General features: G+C 35.5%; 2 protein-coding genes across 2 annotated transcripts in view; both read left to right on the top strand.

Moving 5' to 3' along the window:
* The window catches only part of LOC132849129 (uncharacterized), an 82,427-nt gene that overhangs the window by 24,613 nt on the left and 34,390 nt on the right, over positions 1-23,424 (top strand). The gene's annotated exons all lie outside the window — the stretch shown is intronic.
* LOC132849127 (uncharacterized) lies at positions 1,217-21,985 on the top strand. Its single transcript, XM_060875331.1, has 17 exons — positions 1,217-1,246; positions 8,864-9,078; positions 10,232-10,343; positions 10,591-10,703; positions 11,704-11,815; positions 12,050-12,162; positions 12,790-12,901; positions 13,138-13,250; positions 13,659-13,770; positions 13,970-14,082; positions 16,613-16,654; positions 17,087-17,128; positions 17,765-17,833; positions 18,286-18,327; positions 19,401-19,438; positions 21,642-21,710; positions 21,856-21,985. Exons 2-16 carry the CDS (start codon positions 9,018-9,020, stop codon positions 21,687-21,689), a joined length of 1,242 nt encoding a protein of 413 aa, XP_060731314.1. The 5' UTR covers positions 1,217-1,246; positions 8,864-9,017; the 3' UTR covers positions 21,690-21,710; positions 21,856-21,985.

The raw sequence follows: 23,424 nt of genomic DNA, 5'->3' as shown, positions 1-23,424 counted from the left end.
GTTTAGTGTTCTTGTTCGACTGAGCTAGTCTGGTCAGTGTGGTGATTGGAGTCAGATAGATTAGCTTCAAAAGATTTCACTTTAGAATGATTTTTTACCACATCATGCAAATCAAGAAGGGTCTGATGTTTGAAGTTGTGAAGGACTTCACAATCTTTGCAAGTGGTGTGATTCCATCATGGTGTATTGTACTGTTCCTAGGTTTTGTCTCTACATCAAGTTTAATTAGATGGGTCAAAAATAACTTATCTATGCATGCATGATTAACATATCATGTGCAACTGTAGAGAATTGTAATGAATGTGACTGAATAAAATCACGGTGCCATCACAAATTGCCATCTCAGTGCTAACATTCCTCACAAATACTACATATTTGTGCTCCTTACACACAGGCCTGATGCAATGGGAACACTAGCTGCTGGTTTTTCTGTCTCCAGCAGCTGGGCGGATCCTGCACCCCTTTATCTTTTACTGCCCCTACTGTCTGATGTCCTCCTGTGGCCAGGTGGTATCTGCGTTTTGTTATTTTATCCCACATCTTCCCAATGCTTCTGTTATATGAAGGTATAACTTCAGGTATCCAAAGGTAGGTATCCAAGCACCTCTTCATATGTGAATGTAATCCCATGTAATCTGTTGTGCAGTGACGCTGGTGTAGGCACTGAGAGTAGCAACATCTAGCACATTGTACCATTGCACCATGGACCACCTCTGTGTTTTACACTTACATGAGTAGGTGTGACCATCTGATCATTGTGTCCACTCCTCTTTAGCTTCATTATAGTACTGGACCATTTCTGGTTTCTTCTTAAGGCTGTTGTCATCATGCATGGTGCTCAGGAGGACAACAGCCTTTCCCTTCTCTGGCACATAGATTATCACGGTCTACTTGCCACTGAATACACATTCTTAGCTATGCTTCTGTGATGCCCACCAAAGTGTTATCACATTTGTGGTAATTTCTATAATTTTATAATTATTGTTTGTGAATATTCGTTCATTGGAATTAATGTTTGTGGATATTTGTTCAGCTGTAATGGAACTGGTCCCACCATTCTTGCAGTAAATCATTTTTATAAATGTCAGGAGTAATTGTGGAGTTCGCCAGCGGGGGGTAATATGGCGCTTATCGTGCTCCAGGGGGCTTTGCGTCAGTTCGGTCCGCTTTGCGGTTTTCCTCTTTCTGCTGAGCGAGATGAGAAAACGGATGCAGAGTTTGTCTGATTTATTTCTCCTGTTTCCAGGTTGGTGAAATAGTAGATTAAGCTAAGTACCTAAAGTTTAATATGGTAAAATGTTTCCGAATGTTTGAATGTCCGTTAATAAGGCTGTGTTACGAAAATGGGGATATATATATATGTGTATATATAGCAGCAGTCACATTTTCGCGCCTGATGACGTCACCTGTTGCAGCCAAAGTCACGTCAGACAGAGATCTATTTTTAGCTCCTCAAACATTTTAATACTTTTGGAACGTCTGATATTGTTTAAAATGTTAAAAGCTAATGTTAATGTTTGTCATGGTTGGAAGTTAAGGATAAAAACAAATGTGATAAATTTTATAAGTGGTTAAAACAGAAGTTAAAAATCCGTCAGCTCAAGTATTTTAGGGAGAGTAAAGATAACTTTTATCTGGAAATGCAAAATGCATTTAGGAACCATATGTAGATGATGACAAGTTTTATTTTGAGTTAAAAAGACAACTTATAGAGTAACACTGGTTATTGTTATTTTGATTTATGTAATCACACCAAACTTAAAACTCAGTATTTGCTGAAAGATGAAGGGAAAAAAAAGGACAAATGGTATTTTTGTGTTTATGTAATATTTTTTGTATTTAACTGTGTTTATGTCAAAGTGGACATTGAGTGTTGGTAACTGAGGAGGATGTAAATTGTGAATGTATAATAAATCCTCTTTGTCTCTTTCTGCTGAGCGAGATGAGAAAACGGATGCAGAGTTTGCCCTGTCTGATTTATTTCTCCTATTTCCAGAGAGAGCATATATACGCTGTTTATGTGTCGCCAGCCGGTACCTGTAACACTTCTCCCTCAGTTTTGATGGTTTCATGACCCCTTTTTATTCAGTCTATTAGACTGGGACTCAGTTTCCTCTACAGAGGACTCATCAGACATGTGTTTGATGTCTTCAATGTGGCTTTCCAGATTGACCCTATGGCACAAAGTCTAGATCATACGCATCAGATATTTCAGGCTCTGAATCAGGACTAAGAATTGCCTCATTTTTTTTCATGTAATATATTTACAACTATTTAACTGTTACACTAGAATGACTGGGACCAGCCATGTTAACATTAAAGAAAATCAAAAGCACAAAAATATTTTCAAATGCACATCAAAGCGTTGATCAAGTATATAATTATTATAATATCGTCACTGAGATACAGAAAACTTTGATGTCCAAAACTGAACACTGACAGATATAAAATGACAGATATAAAATTGTCTAGACTTTTTCATATATGTACAGTTATTTTTCCCAATATAATATTTTCATGTTTAAAAAAAAAATAAATAAATATATATATATATATATATATATATATATATATATATATATATATATATATATACTCACATATCATCGCTGTCGGGCGGAATCCTCGTATCTCCAAAACCATTATTTTTCAGGAAATTAAAAATGGCATATTTTTTTGAGTTATTAAACATTGTATCGTTAAAGTTGTTATTATACCTTATATTGCTATCATATACTGTTGTGTACCAACATGAACACAACATTTTCCCAAAGTCACGTTTTATCGAAGATACAAGCTTTATGACTTGGGAGCAGGGAGATACGAGATTATGCTGTCATTGATAAGAATGGTACGGACACAGACGTCGCTGAACTCCTAAACTCTATTTTGAAGGTCTAAGAGCTATAAGTGATGCAATACAAAACACGATAAGCTGATTAGGCTGTGTAATATGTGGAAATTAGTCTAATCTGCTCGCAAACTTTCTGCACAGAAACATTACAGCTATTGATTTTTAACAAAACAGGCCTACTCAAATGTATCTAACCTAACTATTTTCACTTGTTAGAAAAAACAGTGTTTTACATGCACAGTGCCAAGAGAGGCATTGTCTATAAGTAGGCTGACTTAAAGTCAGTAAAATAATAATAAAAACAATAATTTAATAGTGGTATCCAAAACATTCAATTTAATTCAAATATTATATTCGAAACATTATAAAACGTCAATGAACATGTATAATAAGCAGTAATAAATAGTAATATAAAGATATTTAAAATTCATCAATAACACAGATAAACATAGATAAAATCATAGTTAAAGGGATAGTTCACCCAAAAATGAAAATTCTGTCATCATTTACGCACTCTCATGTTGTTACAAACCTGTATACATTTCCTTGTTCTGATGAACACAAAGGAAGATATTTTGAGAAATGTTTGTAACCAAACCGTTCGTGGACCCCATTCACTTCCAGGAATGGGAAAAAAACTTGTAGGGAAAAAAATAATACTATGGAAGTACTGTAAATGGGGTCCATGAATGGTTTGGTTCCAAACATTTCTCAAAATATCTTCCTTTGTGTTCATCAGAACAAGGAAATGTATACAGGTTTGTAACAACATGAGGGTGAGAAAATGTTGACAGAATTTTTATTTTTGGGTGAACTATCCTTTTAAGACTTGCTTTACTAAGCCCATTGCTGAGTGTATTTGTGTTTGTGAGTAGGGTGAGCCCTTGTCTGTGTGTCTGTGTGCATGTATCTGTGATGCTCTGTGTGTATTAAACTAGTAGAGCAAATTGTCATAAAAGCTGTGAAAGTCCTTTGAGATGACTTCCTTCAGGTCTTGGAGATGTTTAAAAGTTCAGCTCTTTGATCTTCAGGCTGTCTGAATAGAGTGGGGTGACTGTGTGGCTGTCTGAGGTTTTCTGAGTTTCGGAGTTTGTGACTCGGATGTGGACGTCAGTCATCAGAATGGTTTATTTTCAAGTCCATCATTCCATTGTTATTGTACCTAATAGCACAAAATATAACACAACAAAGTAATCACTGTAATCACTGTTTCATTAAAAAATATGCAACATCATAATGTCATGCCTACAGTATATTGGTAAGACATAAGATTTACATTGGCAATTACCTGATGGCTCTGATATCATGGACAGTTAGGTCACCAGGCCTTACTCCAGAGCGCAGAGACTTGCAGAGCCTCCGCTTGGTGAAGTCCTGGAAGAAGGTGTGGTCGATGTACTTGACTTTGTATGGATGAGGCTTCACACGGGCCCTCTTCATCAAGTTAACATACTCCGCTGGGAGATACACATCCTGGTCCCTCAGACGCCTCTCGATGACGTTGTGAACGGAGTCGCATTCCATCTGAGTATGCCCTTTCTCTAGTGCCCTGTTCTGATACCCACAGCCGTCACTCCACAGAATAAATGTGTCAGCCTCAGTGTGTGCAGAGAGGTAGTCAACAATGCATGAAGCAAACTCACTGGCAGACAGGGATCCCTCACCTTCATGCCAGACATTACATGTAGCACTGTGTGTCAGCATGTTGTACATGGTGAAATTGTGAACCGCAAGCTTTGTTTTATAATACAAGGAAGAGGCTTTTAGCTTTGGGCACAAAAGGAGGCCTTGTAAGTCCATACATATGACCATGATCTTGTTGCTGGCCTTGCTTTTGTCGGACAGCTTTTCGGTGCGGGCCTCTTCTTTTTGAAGGAGGTGGTGCTGCCACTTGTCATCAGGTAAGTTGCTGGTCTTGAAAGCACAACAGATGTTGCACTGGTCCTTTTTTGGGTGGTAAATGCCTAGGTTGAGACGCTTGAACTCATCTGTGAACACTTGCCTTGACAAAGGTGTTACATTCTTCTCTGCTGCAGCGCGACAATACACTGCATACAGATCAGCCATCGACTAAAACACAGGTTCCAGATACTGTTTGGATGTTGTGGATCTACAGTAGTGTGAGGGCACCTTTGGCAGGTCCTGCAAAAAGCTGCGGTTGAATTCATGGCCTGCCACTGAACGACGTGCGTTGTTGTGTGTTTGTTCCTCAGTGTCTGCTTGCGTGTATCCCTCCTTTGCCCAGTTTAGGGCAGACCACTCGCCTATTCCTAGGGTAGACAAAAACATACTTTTGCAGACGCGTCTTCTCTGCCCGCTGACCCGTAAAAAAAAACAACAGGGAATTTGATCTTCGGGAATTTTCAGTCCCCCTTCTCCTTGGCACGGGGACCACATCAATTAGAGCATGCACATACATCCTCTTCTCCTCCCAGGTCATATGTTGCCAAAAGTAATTGAATATTCTATTCCGCTCAGGCTCGCCCATTGCACCGCAGTGATGTTTAGCTGACTTGGCACATGCTGCTGATAAACATCTAGGCCCAATAGCCCGTGGCTCCCTCATTATTTCCTTCTGCTTCTGTTTTCCAGTGTATGACTTCCCAACCATTCTTCTTTTCTTGTTGATGACTTTCTTCCAGGTGTTTTCAGCTCTCAGTCTTTTCCTTGGAGGTGCATCTTCCTCAGCGTCTGAGCACAAATTCTCTGCATCCAGGTCCTCTTCGCTTCCACCATGGCAAACTTCAAAATACACACACAAACCAAACGTGCATGAATGAGTTACATCTTTATAAACTGTCAACATTGAGGGCTAGCTAACACTTTATAACTTACTTATAAGTTATTAGTTAATGATGAACTAATAATTTACAAAACATGACTATACATTTATACATAATTAACAAGTGACATGCTAACATTTTATAAATTATTCACAAAGCTTTCTGCAGCCCTTAATCAGAAGTGTAAACTATTCATCACTGATATATACAGATATGCAGTATAGCATACCACTTATTAATCATTTGTGAACGTATTAACTAATAATTTAAAACTAACTTATAACTGAGTTTATACAACATTCATAAAATGTTAGCATATCACTTATTAATCATTTATGAACATATAGTCATTTGGTAAATGATTAGTTCATCAATTACTAATAATTTATAATTATGTGACTTATAACTGAACATTATTATAAAGTGTTACCTTTGATAGACCTTATCCAAATTATAGAAAAGCATCTAACCTACCTGTGTCAAACTGCACCTGCTCTGCAGGCAGCAGCGAGTCCTCCTCTCCTTCCAGACCACCAGAGAAATCTTTTCAAACACATGGTACAATTAGTGTGAAAATTTATTTTTAAAGAAAAGTCTATTGTTGTGAAATCCATCTGCATAAAACTTATACATTTTGGCATTTGAAATCATAAATATCTCTCAGAAATTTTCTCTACCAGCATGCACCACTGTATCCTGCACCACTGTATCCTGCACAACTGTAGCCTGCACAGCTGTATCCTCCACCACTGTTGCTTCCTCTCTCTCTACACTCTCTCCATCAGAGCTCTCACTACCATCAGAGCTCTCACTATCTATTAGGGCCCTTGCCTGATCATATGGCACATTGACCATCTGACAGAGTTCCTTTAAAGACACAGACATGGTTGCTGCACAAAATAAAATTAATAAAGGTCAAATTATCGTTTCACTACGTTATACAGCATGTTTGCATATAATAACGAGGCCAAAAGCCAGCCAGCTTGCTTAAAGTGATAAGCATGACGGCAAAGGCAGCTACTTGTTGAACATAATGGTCTGCCTTGACATGCCTAGCAGCCTCAGAAACGATACAGTACATTACACCTTAGCACTAAAAGTTACCATTACTTCGAGATAAAACTGTTATATATAATATATAAACTGTTATTATACAATTCATATAACTGAATCATGAATAACCAGTGTTTTGAAGACATTTACCTCAGAAGACGTGTTGATTCGTTGCAACTCTTAATCTTGAGGAGTAATATGCCACGAAGCTCTCCTGCGGAGTGAAGAAGAGGTTGAGTTACGAGATTTCTCAGGCAGTTGAAGCGTCCAATGGAGTTAAGAGATTTGCGCTCAAGCTATTTTCAAGACTTTAGATTGGTTAATAACTTGTAAAAATAACAGACCCACGTGGGGACTGACCAATAGCATCGATATGTGAAAAAATATGAAATTGACAAAATTTGGACATAGGAGGTTTCCGCCCGACAGCGACGATATATCAAATAGATGAATTCAACAATGTTTTTTAAATTTCTGGCAGATGAATAGCAATAATTATGTTCCGTCTTAAATATCGTTTAAAAATGAGAAAATATAAAAGTTTTTTGCTAAGTGGGACCTTTTTTGACCATGAAGTAATTTATACTGACATACATGTCCCTTAGTGACACTTGTTTTCGAACTGCGTAGGAAACCCTTCCACAATCCCACTTAGGAATGTGTCCTAGTTTGCACGGGTTAGTTTTGAAAACACAAGATCAACTATCAGAGTTGGTTTTACCTTGAACGCAGGTGTCCTTCAAAGTCCCTCGGTCTTCTAACAAAGGATCTTCTTCAAGTTCTTCTACCTAATCTATTGTTTGAATCTTTAGATGAAGGAGTCAGACTTAGACCTTCTTGTCTTTTCAAGGTCCTCACAATGGGAGGCCTTGTTTTTATTAAAAGTAGTGTAATACAGATAAATGTGTGTTACATATGTAAAGTAAAATAAAAGTACAAATAAAATCTCCTTCAATATTAGAATAAGTAAACGTAATTAAAATGCAAAAACAGTAACAAACCAAGAAACACTCTCCAAGTGTATGCTTGTGTTTGTTTTCTGATGCACACAGAGTATAACACACACTGAGCCTGGCTACACTAGAATGCACACCGTGTATATTTCAAGATAGGTTTTTCTACATTTTTTCTACACCATCAGTTGTTGTTCAACATTACACATAGGTCGCAGCAACTCTTGCTGTCACCACTATTTCTTTCTGTCATCCATACCCTCTGTACATCAGAGTTCCGGTTTAACATTCAAAACACTTAAATGACCATCTATGGATTATATATCTGACACAGTTAAATTTTCTTGCTGCTAAGCTCTGGTTACATGTTAAGCAAGCAATAGTCATATACATTTAGTTAAACCCGTGGTTAAGATATCCAGGTCACAGTGCTCTTCTGTGAGTACACAAGATAATCATAAACTCATCTAAGTCAAAGCTAGCTGCAACTTAATCCTACATACAATCTAAAAAGTTATATATCAGGTTATACAAAGTTACATAAAAGTAATAAAAGAAAACGCCACAGAGTTCTCTTAAACTTCTGAAAAATAAAACTCGACGAAGTATGATCATCTTTGTCGGGCTCTTCATGCTTTTTCTAACTGTCTAGGTACAGTGTCTGATCCGTGATGTCTTCATTTGTCAGGAACATTTTATTTTATATTAATATTTAAGTTCCTCACCATCTCTACTAGGCACTCTATCTTAATTAGGTTGTCATCTATTTTCATTTATCTTTTCCTGTCTATCTTTTCTGATTTTGAGCTTTTCTCTTCTAGCCCATTTAACCTTACTATGTTTCCTTATAGGAATTGAGTTATGTTCCTTCTTGCGATAATCCTTTGCGATCCTTTCTCCAATTTCCTCCAACAACCTTTATGTGTAAAATTGATGTATAATTAAAAAAAACTGTTTGTTTATAAAGTAAGAAAAGAAAAATAAATATACGACTTTTAATAACAAGAGTTTTTTTAAAAAATCTCTGTGTATTCACAGAGAGCTGACATTATAGACAAATCTTATTGACATCTAACAAATTATTATTATTTTTTATTTTATGACTAATGCAGTAGTGTAAGATGAGTTTGGTTTCAAAGTGTTAAACATTCAGCTCTTTCTCACTTAGCTGAAAACTGCAGACGTGTTTCCTATAAGAGGTTTTTTCTTTTATCTCTTAGTCAAAGTGGAACTTTTTCTCACCATAACACCCAAACCACACTCTCCCTCACCAGCTATATAGACTGAAGAGTGAGGTGAGATCTGCACTAATAAATAAGCCTGCTCATTTGACCATCAATATCTTCATCATCTTCATCATCATCAGCAGCAGTCATGATCTCTTGTTCTCTCCTGCTGGTTCTCGCCTGCATTCAGCTCTTCACAACAGCCCAGTGTAAGATAAAGTTATTATTATTATTATTATTATTATTATTATTATTATTATTATTATTATTATGAATTTCCTAAAAAGCTGATCAGGTTTCTGTAAATAAACAGCATTAATAAATTAATAAACCGCTGTGTGTTTGTCACACTGTTACAGTAAAATACTGAGTGATGTGGTGGTGTGATGAAGCAGAGTTACTGTTACACTGTAAAGATGAGGATTGTTCTGTAACAGAACGTCCACAAGTGTTTTATTCTCTTAAACCACAGCAAATGTTCAACAGTTACAATATATAGGTCTTAAAGAGTGACCTTTCCCATGTTTTGAACATGTCAGTGAGACAAGCTACACTGTAGTTCCTGTTCTCACTCACATTAGACCAATTAGAAACATTAGTTCTTCACCAGCTGCTTTTTTATTCTCTCTTCAATTTAATAAAACAAAACAAAAATACATCTTGTCATATTACTAAGAAACTGCAAAGTGTAAACTCGTCTGTCCTGAAGATGTTGGAATGGTGGACAAAGGAAGCCCTGACACTGGAGTCAATAAATAAATGCTATTCTATTTATGTTAAACAAATGTGTCAAATGTGTTAAACATTTATTTTAAGCAGTTTAAATGTCACATCTGCTCTACACATCGTTGTGAATGGGTGGTTGTTATGGAAACAATAACCTATTAGAATAAGTACATTAATATAAACCTGCGTTACAGAGCTCAGAGTTCAGAGTTCAGAGCTGTCAGCGAGCAGGGGGAATGAACCTAAAGATGCAGAACGCACATAACTCCCAATCACATAGGTTTTAATATAGAAAAAGACAAGGGAATTGTTTGGTGATAGTAGCAAAGGATAATATAACAAAGAAAACAGAAAAAGAAAGTAACAGTCACAGGGCTAAACAGAAATAACTTGTAATTATCAGAAAGTATCAGGAGAAATTAATTATTTATTATTTATTAAACACTTTGTTGGTCTTTCATACAGGAATTGATTACAAACTTTTTATATACAAGCTAGTTCCTGTTCTCACTTACATTAAGATAATACAGTTTAATAGCTACAATAATCTGCATCTGATACTAGATATAAAAGTGTCTAATATTTTCTTATTGAACATTTAATCACAGAACTAAATGTAGAAATGTTTTCACACAGTTGTAGTTGGACCAGCTCAGTGCTGTTTCAGATTTCTGACAGGACAAATCCCTGCAAGAGTCATTACAGACTATAATGTAACAGATCCTGAGTGTCTAAATCATGGAGTCATGTAAGTGTTCAGTCCCTTGTTTATTTTTAATGAATAATTAAAGTTAAATATTATTATTAATATTTTCATGTCTATTAATTGTTTGTTTATGTGTAATAGAATTGAACTTGGTACTGAATCTAACTTATAAATCTTATATATGAATCTAACTTTATATTATCTTGGAGGTTTGAGGCGTGTCAGAGTGTCTGATTTTCTGATTTTATTACAGTTTCACACTGATGTAAATCTTCTCTCTCCTCTACAGCTTTACTCTACAGGACGGTCGTCATGTGTGTGCAGATCCCAAAGACAAGTGGGTGAAGGATCAAATTATCAGAATTGGGCAGCGTCTGATTAACAGCCTGAACAACACTGAAGGTGAGTGAATCTCTATCCATTAGTAACAAATTATTATTTATTTTGTGCACCATTTCCTGTAATAGAGCAGGTGGAATATGTTTTTTAAACTATAAATTGACTTAATTTCTAAATTTTTTTAAAAATCATTTTTCTTTATTTATTTTACAATTATATACATAATGTAATATAATACAATAACATACCTGTTTCTGTTTTTAGAAAAATAAATAAGTTCTGCATATTTAAAGCAGGTTAAGCAGCTTTTTGTTTTTTTCCTCATGTAAACTTGTGAAATTGTAAACTTGTAATTAAAAGACAAAATATCAAAATTATTTATGTAATTATTCATTCATTCATCTTCTACCGCTTATCCAAACTACCTCGGGTCACGGGGAGCCTGTGCCTATCTCAGGCGTCAAGGCAGGATACACCCTGGACAGAGTGCCAACCCATCGCAGGGCACACACAAACACTCTCATTCACTCACGCACTCATACACTACGGACAATTTTTCCAGAGATGCGAATCAACCTACCATGCATGTCTTTGGACCGAGGGAGGAAACCGGAGTACCCGGAGGAAACCCCCGAGGCACAGGGAGAACATGCAAACTCCACACACACACAAGGTGGAGGTGGGAATCGAACCCCGACCCTGGAGGTGTGAGAGGAACGTGCTAACCACTAAGCCACCGTGCCCCCCCTGTAATTATTCACTAATTTACAAAAAGAACATTAAAAACATAGGATGAGACTCATTTGATGACAGGAGCTGAAGAGTATCAGAAAGTATCAGGAGTAATGAATTATTTATTATTTATTAAACACTTTGTTGGTCTTTCATACAGGAATTGATTACAAACTTTTTATATACAAGCTAGTTCCTGTTCTCACTTACATTAAGATAATACAGTTTAATAGCTACAATAATCTGCATCTGATACTAGATATAAAAGTGTCTAATGTTTTCTTATTGAACATTTAATCACAGAACTAAATGTAGAAATGTTTTCACACAGATGTAGATGGACCAGATCAGTGCTGTTTCAGCTTTCAGATACGACCAATCCCTATAAGAGTCATTACAGATTATAAAGAAACAGATATTCTGTGTACAAAACCTGGAGTCATGTAAGTGTTCAGTCCCTTATTTATTTTTAATGAATAAATAAAGTTAATATTTTTATGTCTATTAATTCTTTATGTTTGTGTAATAGAATTGAACTTGGTACTGAATCTAACTTATAAATCTTATGTATGAATCTAACTTTATATTATCTTGGAGGTTTGAGGCGTGTCAGAGTGTCTGATTTTCTGATTTTATTACAGTTTCACACTGATGTAAATCTTCTCTCTCCTCTACAGCTTTACTCTACAGGACGGTCGTCATGTGTGTGCAGATCCCAAAGACTTGTGGGTGATGAATCACATGTACACAATTGAGCAGCATCTGTTTTACAGCCTGAGAAACACTAAAGGTGAGTGAATCTCTATCCATTAATAACAAATTATTATTTATTTTGTGCATTATTTCCTGTAATAGAGCAGGTGGAATACTGTCATTTTTTAACTATAAATTGACTTAATTTCTAGATATTTTTTAAATCATTTTTTTCTACCATTATATACATAATATAATATAATACAATAACATAATTTCTGTTTTTAGAAAAATAAATAAGTTCTGCATATTTAAAGCAGGTTAAGGAGCTTTTTGTCTGTTGGTTTTTTTCCATAAACTTGTAAAATTGTAAACTTGTAATTAAAAGACAAAATATCAAAATTATTTATGTAATTATTCTCTAATTTACAAAAAGAACAGCAAATAAAACTGGATGAGACTCATTTGATGACATGAGCTGAAGAGTATCAGAAAGTATCAGGAGTAATGAATTATTTATTATTTATTAAACACTTTGTTGGTCTTTCATACAGGAATTGATTACAAACTTTTATATACAAGCTAGTTCCTGTTCTCACTTACATTAGGATAATACAGTTTAATAGCTACAATAATCTGCATCTGATACTAGATATAAAAGTGTCTAATATTTTCTTATTGAACATTTAATCACAGAACTAAATGTAGAAATGTTTTCACACAGTTGTAGTTGGACCAGATCAGTGCTGTTTCAGCTTTCAGATACTACCAATCCCTATAAGAGTCATTACATATTATAAAGAAACAGATATTCTGTGTACAAATCCTGGAGTCATGTAAGTGTTCAGTCCCTTGTTTATTTTTAATGAATAATTAAAGTTAATATTTTCATGTCTATTAATTCTTTATGTTTATGTGTAATAGAATTGATCTTGGTACTGAATCTAACTTATAAATCTTATATATGAATCTAACTTTATATTATCTTGGAGGTTTGAGGCGTGTCAGAGTGTCTGATTTTCTGATTTTATTACAGTTTCACACTGATGTAAATCTTCTCTCTCCTCTACAGCTTTACTCTACAGAACGGTCGTCCTTTGTGTGCAGATCCCCAAGACACGTGGGTGAAGAATCACATGAACAGAATTGACCAGCTTCTGCTTATTAATCTGAACAACACTGAAGGTTAGTAAACCTCTATCCATTAATATCAAATTGTTATTTATTTTGTACAAAATGTCCTGTAAAAGAGCAGGTGGAATACGTTATTTAAAAAAAATAAATAAATCTAAATCATTTTTAAATTATTTTTTCTTGATTTATTCTACCATTATTTAAATAATATAATATAATACACTAACATACCTGTTTCTAATATTGTAAACTTGTAATTAAAAGACACTTTGTTGGTCTTTCATACAGGAATTGATTACAAACTTTTTATATACAAGCTAGTTCCTGTTCTCACTTACATTAAGATAATACAGTTTAATAGCTACAATAATCTGCATCTGATACTAGATATAAAAGTGTCTAATATTTTCTTACTGAACATTTAATCACAGAACTAAATGTAGAAATGTTTTCACACAGATGCACTTGGACATTTTCGGTGCTGTGTGAGATTTCAGACACAACCAATCCCTGTAGGAGTCACTACAGAGTATAGAGAAACAGAGCTTCAGTGTCTAAAACCTGGAATCATGTAAGTGTTCAGCTACTTTATTTTTTTCAATTAATTTGAATTCATAATAAAATGTGTTTTGTTTTTCATGTATATTGTTTCTTTATATTAGTGAGTAATATAATCTAATTGTAATAAAATCAGACAATCTGACATGCTTCATGACCTCCAAGATAATATACAGTTTCACACTGATGTAAATCTTCTCTCTCCTCTACAGCTTTATCCAGAACGATGGCCGTCGTGTGTGTGCAGATCCCAAAGTTGAGTGGGTGAAGAACAACATAAACAAAATTGAGCTACAGTTTTACCTTCTGAAAATGAAAAATGAAGGTAGTAAGGGAATCTTTATCCATTAATAACAAAATTAATATTAATTTTACAGAATATCATTTTGTGCATCATTCCCTGTAATGGAGCAGGTGGAGTTTTTTTTTTACTATAAACTGACATTTTTTAAATCAACTTTTTTTTGCTTGATTTATTTATATAAATAAATATAAAAAAATAACCTACCTATTTCTGTTTTTAGAAAAATATGTTGTGCGCATCAGGTTTAAGCAGCTGCTTTGTAATCTTTCTCTTTTTCATGAACATTTAGTTAAACTTATAATTAAAAGACAAAATATCAAAAGTTTTTATGCAATTATTCCCTAATTTACAAAACGAACAGCAGAACAGCAAAAAAGTCTGGATGAGACATTTGCTGACAGGAGCTGAAGATGATCAGAAAGTACAGAATTTGATTCCAAACTTTTTTAGCTCTATGAATTTTATCCTGTTATGATAGCAATAGGCATGTTGTCTATATAATGAACTTAGAAATGTACAGTATAGTGTTAGTGTAGTATAGTGTAGACAGTTGTACTGTCAGAATTCATAATTTGGTATAAGAAATAAATGATCTGTTAAATTTAATTTGGTATTTTATTGTTTTATTTTAGAGTCAGACAAGCCATTTTCTTCTGCCTCAGCCAATATAGAACAGAAGAAAACTGATCAGATATACATTATTTCTGTTAATATATCTGTGTCTGTTAGTATATATGCTCATATAGAGGTGTCTATAGTGGTATATTATTAGCATGGTAACATATAAGTGGTACATGTATGATTCATTTATTCATTCATTCATTCATTCATTTTCTACTACTTATCCAAACTTCTCGGGTCACGGGGAGCCTGTGCCTATCTCAGGCGTCATCGGGCATCAAGGCAGGATACACCCTGGACGGAGTGCCAACCCATCGCAGGGCACACACACTCTCATTCTCTCACACAATCACACACTACGGACAATTTTTTTTCCAGAGATGCCAATCAACCTACCATGCATGTCTTTGGACCGGGGGAGGAAACCGGAGTACCCGGAGGAAACCCCCGAGGCACGGGGAGAACATGCAAACTCCACACACACAAGGTGGAGGCGGGAATCGAACCCCCAAACCTGGAGGTGTGAGGCAAACATGCTAACCACTAAGCCACCATGCCCCCTGTATGATTCATATACAAAATTTTTTGCTTGTATTTTTTTATTACATATTATAATAACATATGTATTATATATTATTGCACTTTATACTGTACTTGAGCCGATTTCCTGGCCTATGGGGTGCACAATCTGCCTTCCACTGTAGGCATGTAGGCTTCATTAAAGTCTTTATCCAAGGTGTGCCTATGCAATATGTTTGTGCTGATGTTTGGGAGATAGTCAGCTGGGGGAGTCTTGAATGTTTTCCTGTTGGGAAAAGACAGAGCATGCTGCCACAAATTCCTGGACATCCTTCTTGAAGTTAAGCCACAAAAGGCGCTGCTGGAGGACTGAAAGATTGTGGGGAAACCTGGGGTTACAAAGCAGGCAGGAGCTGTGGCTCCAATGAAGGACCTGGGATCGTAGGTGATCGGGGGCATACAGATTTCAAGGCAAGGTCTGGGGCAACCTTACAAGAGAGAGTGTTGGGCTTGCTGTTTTTGGTGCTGGGATGACGTAAGACAGCAAGAAGTTAAACCTCCTGAAACAAGAGAGCCTAAAATGCCTGGCTTTGGTTGAGTTCCATGGCTGTTTAGAGTTATTCAGAGGATATCAGAGGAAGTCAAAAAACCCAGACTTTTCCAGGTCTGAAAAAGCCCTATTAAGGAGAAAGATGACAGCGTCTTCCACTCCAATGGCTCAAGGCTGGTAGGCAAACTGATGTGGATCCATTGATGGGTTCACCAGAAGTCAGAGCTGCTCCGTCTTCATCAGATGTGAGGTCAGTGGTACTGGTCTGTAGTCCCCAAAGTCTTTTGGACGTGACGCCTTTGGTACAGGTACCATGCAGGATGTCTTTTACAGCTGTGGCACCTTCCTCAACTTCAGGCTCAGACCAAACATGTACAACAATACACAGCACAGCTGGTCTGCACTGGTCTTAAGGAGTCTGGAGCGGATGCTGTCTGGACTGAGTGGGGGCAGGGGTGTTTAGCTGATTAATTCTGTTAAATAAAGATTCTGGTCATTTACCCACTTCAGGTCACCCTCAGCCTGAGAGCTGGGCGACATATGACCTGTGATGGTTTTGAGCCCCTTCCACACACCACTAACACCACTAATCTTTCTCCTGTAGCATGCTTTTCCTTTCCTGAACTTCTTTCTCAATTCCCTCTGTAACGTTTACAGCTCCTCATTGTTTTCTGATTTAAAAACCCTCTTCTTCTCTTTATATCAGGGTTAATCCATAAAGGTGTGTGTAGTGTGTAATAATATAAGTGTGTAGGTGTTTCCAAACCTTTTCTCACCAGCGTACATAACCTGAGACATTTTTGTATATTAGAGAATGAGCAAAATGACTTATTATATGATTTTATTTGTTGTTTTGACTAGAGATTATCAAACCAGTTTTACCTGCTTCAGACAAAATTGAACGTAAGTAATCACATTTATATTTATATTAGTAGCTATTGTTACTTATATGGTTATCTCTAGATTTTTAGTATAGTATAGTTTTATCTACAATGGCATAGTATCAATTGTATCTACAGTTTATACTGTTATTATGGTAGTACCTACACTAGTACAAATGGTATAGTATTATCTCTTACTATAATATAAACAGAGGGATAATGGTTACAAATATAAATCTAATAAATCTATCTGAGTTTTGCTAAAATAGAAGTATTTATAGTCTTAGTATAGTGGTATAGTCTTAGTGTTATAGTATTTATAAAGTGAAAGTATAAGTTGAGTAGCATAAATAGTATTACAGTGTTAATGTAGTAGCATAGGCCTTTGTATGGCTTTTGTATATGTTAGTATGAATGGAAAATGACTTATATGATCTTTTATTGTTTTAACCAGAGCCTGACAAACCAGTTTTAATCACCTCAGATAATATAGAACGTAAGTAAATGAATCACCTACACATGTAAATAAGTATTTATATTAGTATTTATTGTAGCATTATATTTTAATATCTATAGTTGTATTGTAATATTTAGATTTTTGGTATTGTATAGTTTTATCTACAATAGTAAATTATCTACAGTTGTATACTGCTATTTTGGTATTACATAAATTATTATACATAGTACAAAAAGTTATTTAATTATATATACAGTAAGTAAGTAGGAAGTAATCATTTATACAGTATTTGCTTGTATTGTACTGTGATATCTAAAGCTTTATCTGCAATGCCATATTAGAATCTACAGTCGTATAGGGTTATTAGGGTATACATGGAACAGTATTATAATTAACATTATAATGATATAAATAGAAGGACGGTGTTCAGATATATAAATATTAAATAAAACATGATGTAAATTGATCTGAACAAGTGCATCTGAACAAATTGCATTGCATAGTGGTATCTATAGTGGAATGGTGTTAGTATAGTAGTATATACAGTGTCAAGAGTTAAGCATAGGAGAATCCATAGTGGTATAGTGTTAGTATAGTAGTATAGACTGTTGCACTGTTTTACTGTATGTTGGTATACATAACTATACATAACTATATAACTATTGTTTTAACCAGAGCCTGTTACTACTGAACAAGTTTCTACTTCATCAGCCAGTCAGGACTTGGGTATGGACACAAGTGCAGGTACCTAATGCTTTTACTGAACATATAATCTATAAACAACCACAAGTCAGCAATGTACAAACAGCATAATCAAGATCAGAGAACAACAAACAGACAAAAACCAAAAAAAAAGGATAACAGAATAAACAACAGCTTGGTCATAACTGGTACAGAGACCATTTCTGTAGTTGTACTAGGAAGTGTAGTGTCTATCATGATATGTCAAATATAATAATAATAATAATAATAACAACAACAACTCTAGTGGTCTAATGTTAGCATAGCAGTCTTCACTTTTTCTCTCATAAAACTGTACTGATGCCTCATTTGGAAGAGTGGTAATGGTAGCAGGTCTGAATAATTATAGTATAAAACTAAAATTGCAGTAAATTAGCACAGTGTGTAGTATTACTACCTCACAGCTTATGGTTCCACTTGTCTCTTGGTAAAGTTTTTACTGTTTTCTATTTTAGCTAAAAGTCATCCAACTCAGCAAGATGACTCAGAGGAATTGGGTAATTTGTTATTTGTTATTTTTTTAGTATGTGTGTCTGCAGTATTTTTCCCTCTAATGGATTCCTGTAACTGACTGAGATACAAACTGAAGTGGGGATCAAATGCAGATCTCTGCAGTAATCACAATCACCCACAAAATCAGACCCAAATGCAGGATCAAATAAAGCAAGGGACAAATACAACTCAAATAACAAAACATAACAATAATATGGGAACCTCAAAACACATCTGACTGTACTGTGCATACATAAAGCTGTGACTGACAGACAGATATAAAAGGGCTAAATATATATAGTCCAGGGCTTTTACCAGCTTTTACCATTGTTGCCAGCTCATTTTTTCATTAGGAATAAAATAGGAAACTACCTGTGCAATCCTGCTGGGCCTGCAGAAGGTTAGTAATTCTGTAACATTTGAGAGAAACAACCCAAAGCAGGGATTAAACCCGGTCTCTGTGATAATCATGATCACCTGTGTGCAGAGAAGCAAACCCAAATGAAGGATCAAATAAAGCACAGCTTTAATTAATACAAATAAAATACAATTAGACTTACAACCAACATGGGACAAATACAACTTAAAAACAAAATATAACAATGACATGGAAACCTAGAAACACATCTGAATGTACTGTTCAAACACAAAACAATGACTGACAAAGAGAGATAGAAAAGGGCTGATATAGATAGAGCAAAACATTAGGGTAAATAAGGAACAGGTGACATGATTTGAAATGTGGAACAATAGGAAGGGTAAAGCACAGCTCACGTGGGGAATAACAAACAGAAAGCCGGCTATGAAGAAATGCCTGCCAGCACTTTCTGTTGGTCTGGCAGGGAAATGTCCAAGTAGCTAATAACAATTCCTAACAAAGACACACTGCTGACATAAAGTACAGCAAATAAATTAAAATCCAAAACAGCTTTGCATAATAGGAAGTAAACTACATTATATAGTATAGTGGTCTCTATAGTGGTACAGTGTTTGTCTAGTATTACAGACAGTTGTGTGTTTCAGTATATGTTGTTATAATTAATGTAAAATTATAATCAGCTTTTTGTTTTCAAACCAGAGTCTGGAAAGACAGATTCTCCTGTCACACTAACTATGGTACGTAAATTAATTAACCACACAATTTACATTTTATTATCTCTACTAGGGTCCTAAATAGTACTGTAGTATAAAGCAATTATATAATTGTTGGGGGTATGGCTGTAATTTTACTGTTTTAGTATAATATGGGAATTGTGACTACCACAGTATTAGTATTAGAGTAAAAATAGCAGTACATTTAGAGCATTTGTCCTTATCCAGGGTAACTAGCTCAACAGAATGGCTCAAACATAGAATTGTTATGCCTTTGTGCCATTCAATTTAAAAGAAACATAAATGTGCACTGTGCCATTCAAATGTATAAAATCAATTAATAAAAAATACGCACGCACAGACCCCAATGTAATTTTTTTTACACTCACTACCGTATCTCTGGGGCCCTTCTATGAAATTAAGCAGGCATACAAGTCAAAAAAACTCTAATAATCATATATGTATATATGTATGCCTTCAACTAAAATGGCAATTCACACAAAATGCTTGGTTCGAGTCCTGATCTTGCCATCATTCCTATAAATCATTATTATTATTATTATTATTATTATTATTATTATTATTATTATTATTATTATTATTATTATTGTTATTATTATTATTATTATTATTATTATTATTATTATTATTGAAGTCATCACTTGGCAAGTGGCATTCTTCCATATCTGTGCTGGACTATTGATCCGGCTTCCTGTCCACAGTTTCCCACCTCTTTTTCCAATCGGATAATGGGCCATGCTCAGCACTCACTTCCACTCTGTATCCCTCCTCTTTAACAGTATGTCTGCACCAGACCACAAGTGTGCAGATCAGGAGTGGATAGGGTGGGCTGCGTCTTGCCAAGCCAATGCTCTGGGAAAACCTGAGCAGGCCCTGGCAACCTTGTTTACTGAAGTTTGAGAAATATTAATATGACTGGGGCAGATCCAGGCCCTGCTGCAGCCCCAGTAAGCTTCTTCTACAGTCACTGTCCCGAGAAAAAGCCCCCAATCCAGTCTTGTAAAGCCAGTGATCCCCACAGTTGCTGAGACACACTTATTTATTTTATTTTAATTTTTTTCCCAATGCCCAAACTCCCCTGAGCCAAGCAGACTGCTGAGCTCCTCTTTCAGCATGTAGTAATGACATATATCTTTCCATCTGACTCGGTTTTTGATCGATGCCCTCAATTTGTTAGTCAGTTCTAGAAGGCATCTTGCTGTCTAATAAGTGCTACGGTTGAACCTATCTTCGGGATTCCATCTGGAGTCAAATGGCCAGACAGACAGGGTTAACCAAGATTTGGTGCACTCCCTCTGTTATCTGGCTTTCTCGAACCCTTTAATGTTGGCAAAACACCTAATGTGGGTGGAGTATGCCCATGAAACACTGTGGCACTCTTTGGGTATGTCACCTTTTGAATGACAGTTTGGCTACCTCATCCCATGTTTGATGAGCAGGAGAAGAAGCTAGTGGTTATTAAATTAGCAGTGATGAGTGGGTCTCTGCCCCTCGTCTTCACAGCATGTAAATGCAGCAGGCAACTCCCTTTATGGCATAGTGGGTAGCCGCTTTGGGTCTCTGACTGTGTACCATGACTTCCTATTGAGGTCATCGCTTGGCTACTGACATTCTTCCTTGTCTGCGTTGGACTATTGGCTTCCTTCCACAGATTCCTGTCTCTTTATCCACCTATTTATAATTTTGCATGTTTCTGTTCAGGAGCATAGTCATTTCTATTTTCACTGAATGGTGGAAGTGACTGAAAAACGGATGTTCTTCTTGTGCATGGGGTCTTAAAATTCAGTCATTAACCTTTCACCATGTTTATTATACAGTAGGTCAGAAAATCCGAATAAATCATGAAACACAGAATTTTCATTACATAATTGCATCACATAAGACAATAGGACAAGGAAACACTCCTAGGAAATGTTCCCCTTCTATATCTTCCATTTATTAACAGTAAACCTCCATTTAATATATCAACTTCGAATATACTCACTTTGACTTATAAATTAGTATTCTGAAGGCAGCTAATAATTATATAAATAATCAAACAAATGTATTAGATAAGCATTTTCTGGATTTTTATTGCTTTCACAACAAGGTACTAATGTTGGTAATTTATGGAGTGAGTCTGAATACTTTTTCTCTATAAATGTTTGTGTAAAACATATGAATATTGTTGTTCCTGATAAATGAATGCAGAGATGTTTTCACACAGGTTAAAATGGAGGAGTTTTGTATTGCTTCACATACTGGAGGAAAGTGAACAACCAAAAGCTGGAGCCATGTAAGTTTTCAACCAGTTGTTACTCTTCCCTTTGGAGGGTAGTTACTAGTATTTAAAATGTATGTTATGATAAGTTATGATACCTAATTACTGTTAGTTATTTACTGCAAGTATTTTAATTTTTTTTGTTTTGTTTTTATTGCAGGTTTGTGTGTGGTCCAATTTCATCTTAGTTGAATTAAAAAGACGTTTATGTGTCTAACACAAATTCATATACTTTTATACACAAATAACAAAATATTTACTGTAGGTACACAATTACACGCACATTCATGCATATGTATTGAATCTGTGTTTTGTTAAAATTAAAGATTTCCCATACAATGATGAAGCTGCAAAGCATGATTTATTTCTTTATCTCTGGTAACACCCACGGCAGTGAGAAGAAACTAGTGCTCTTTTATTTCTATTAACATGAAAGTTTAAAGGCAATGGTGAAAATCTTTGCAGCAGTTGAACAGCACTGGGGAGTGCAGTGAAGCTGGAGGCAGCAAGGCAGTACCAGGATCGTGGCTCGACTTAGAGAGTGGGAAGATTTGTGTTTCTAGTCAGGCGAATCTCCAGACACACACAGATGGAATTGCACACAATTAGTTCCTTTCTGGAAACTTAAACCTTTACATCCCCTAATGCTGAGCAAGACCCTCCCAGCTTGCCTTCTCCTGTAGGGTGAGGAGTTAGAGGCCTCACTTTATTGACCCCTTCTTACTAACTTTTGACCACACTCACACTCACACTCTGAGCCACACTCAGTGGTGCTGCCGGTTCCAAGGGGCAAAGAGCGATTTCATGTAGCTTGCACTTGGCTTGGATCCAGGAAAAGAGAGATGGTATAATTCTAACATAACAATTATAAGATGAGATAAGATAAAATAAACACTTAAATAAATCAATAAATCTTATTAGGACCATGATCTATTTACCACAATCTATACCTTAACAAAACAAACAACATCAGAAACTTCTTGCCTATCCATGCCTGTTGATCATCAAATCATGTCTCAATACATGTGGTAAAATATGTGGTATAGTGCTTATCAGTTAGCATTATATGGTCATGTAAAATGATCAAAGCTACATCAACACACTATTGCAAATATATGACAAAAAACAGTTTCAAGTACCCCAACCTCCTCAACTGGCATATGCGAAGAAAAGAATTCCACTGTGCTCTAATGTTTATGTGGAGATAATAAAGGCTTCCATGTCCTGTTTCATTCTAGGGATGTACCGATACCAGCTTTTGCTAGTATCGGTCGATACCGATACTGATCCGATATCTGTGTTCTTTTCTACCTTTAAAACTAAATAATGTAAAAAAACACAAGAAACCTTAAAAAAGTATTAATGCAGTAGCAAACAGTACTTTTAACAGTTAGTGGTATAACAATCTAAACCATATATACTGCAATTATTAACTTAAATTATTTTCTGTAGAAAAGGCAATATTTTAAAGTGAATCTTAAATTAGAACTCTTGAAACACAATGCAAAATATATTAAACAGTAATCCTTGCACCCAAATGAGCGACATGTTTAATGCGCTGAGGTAAATGGAAAGGGCGCCTGCTAAACTTGCCTGTCTGTCACAGGTGGTTGTGCAACATATTTCCTATAAAATTTATTATATTTATTTTCATTAATGTAATTTAATATAAAAGTGTATTTTTCTTATAATTTAAGCAATAGTCTATGATGTTTGCTGTTCATTAATC

This window comes from Tachysurus vachellii, chromosome 7 (assembly GCF_030014155.1).
Source record: "Tachysurus vachellii isolate PV-2020 chromosome 7, HZAU_Pvac_v1, whole genome shotgun sequence".
Classification (NCBI taxonomy): domain Eukaryota; kingdom Metazoa; phylum Chordata; class Actinopteri; order Siluriformes; family Bagridae; genus Tachysurus; species Tachysurus vachellii.
Note: the sequence above shows the minus strand (reverse complement) of the source record. Positions and strands in the feature narration are given on the sequence as shown.

Coding starts and splice junctions, on each gene's coding strand:
- LOC132849127 (XM_060875331.1), top strand. CDS start 9,018: ATGATCTCTTGTTCTCTCCTGCTGGTTCTCGCCTGCATTCAGCTCTTC. Junction 17,129..17,764: donor CACCTCAGATAATATAGAAC/GTAAGTAAATGA, acceptor TGTTTTAACCAG/AGCCTGTTACTACTGAACAA. Junction 18,328..19,400: donor AGATGACTCAGAGGAATTGG/GTAATTTGTTAT, acceptor TTTTCAAACCAG/AGTCTGGAAAGACAGATTCT.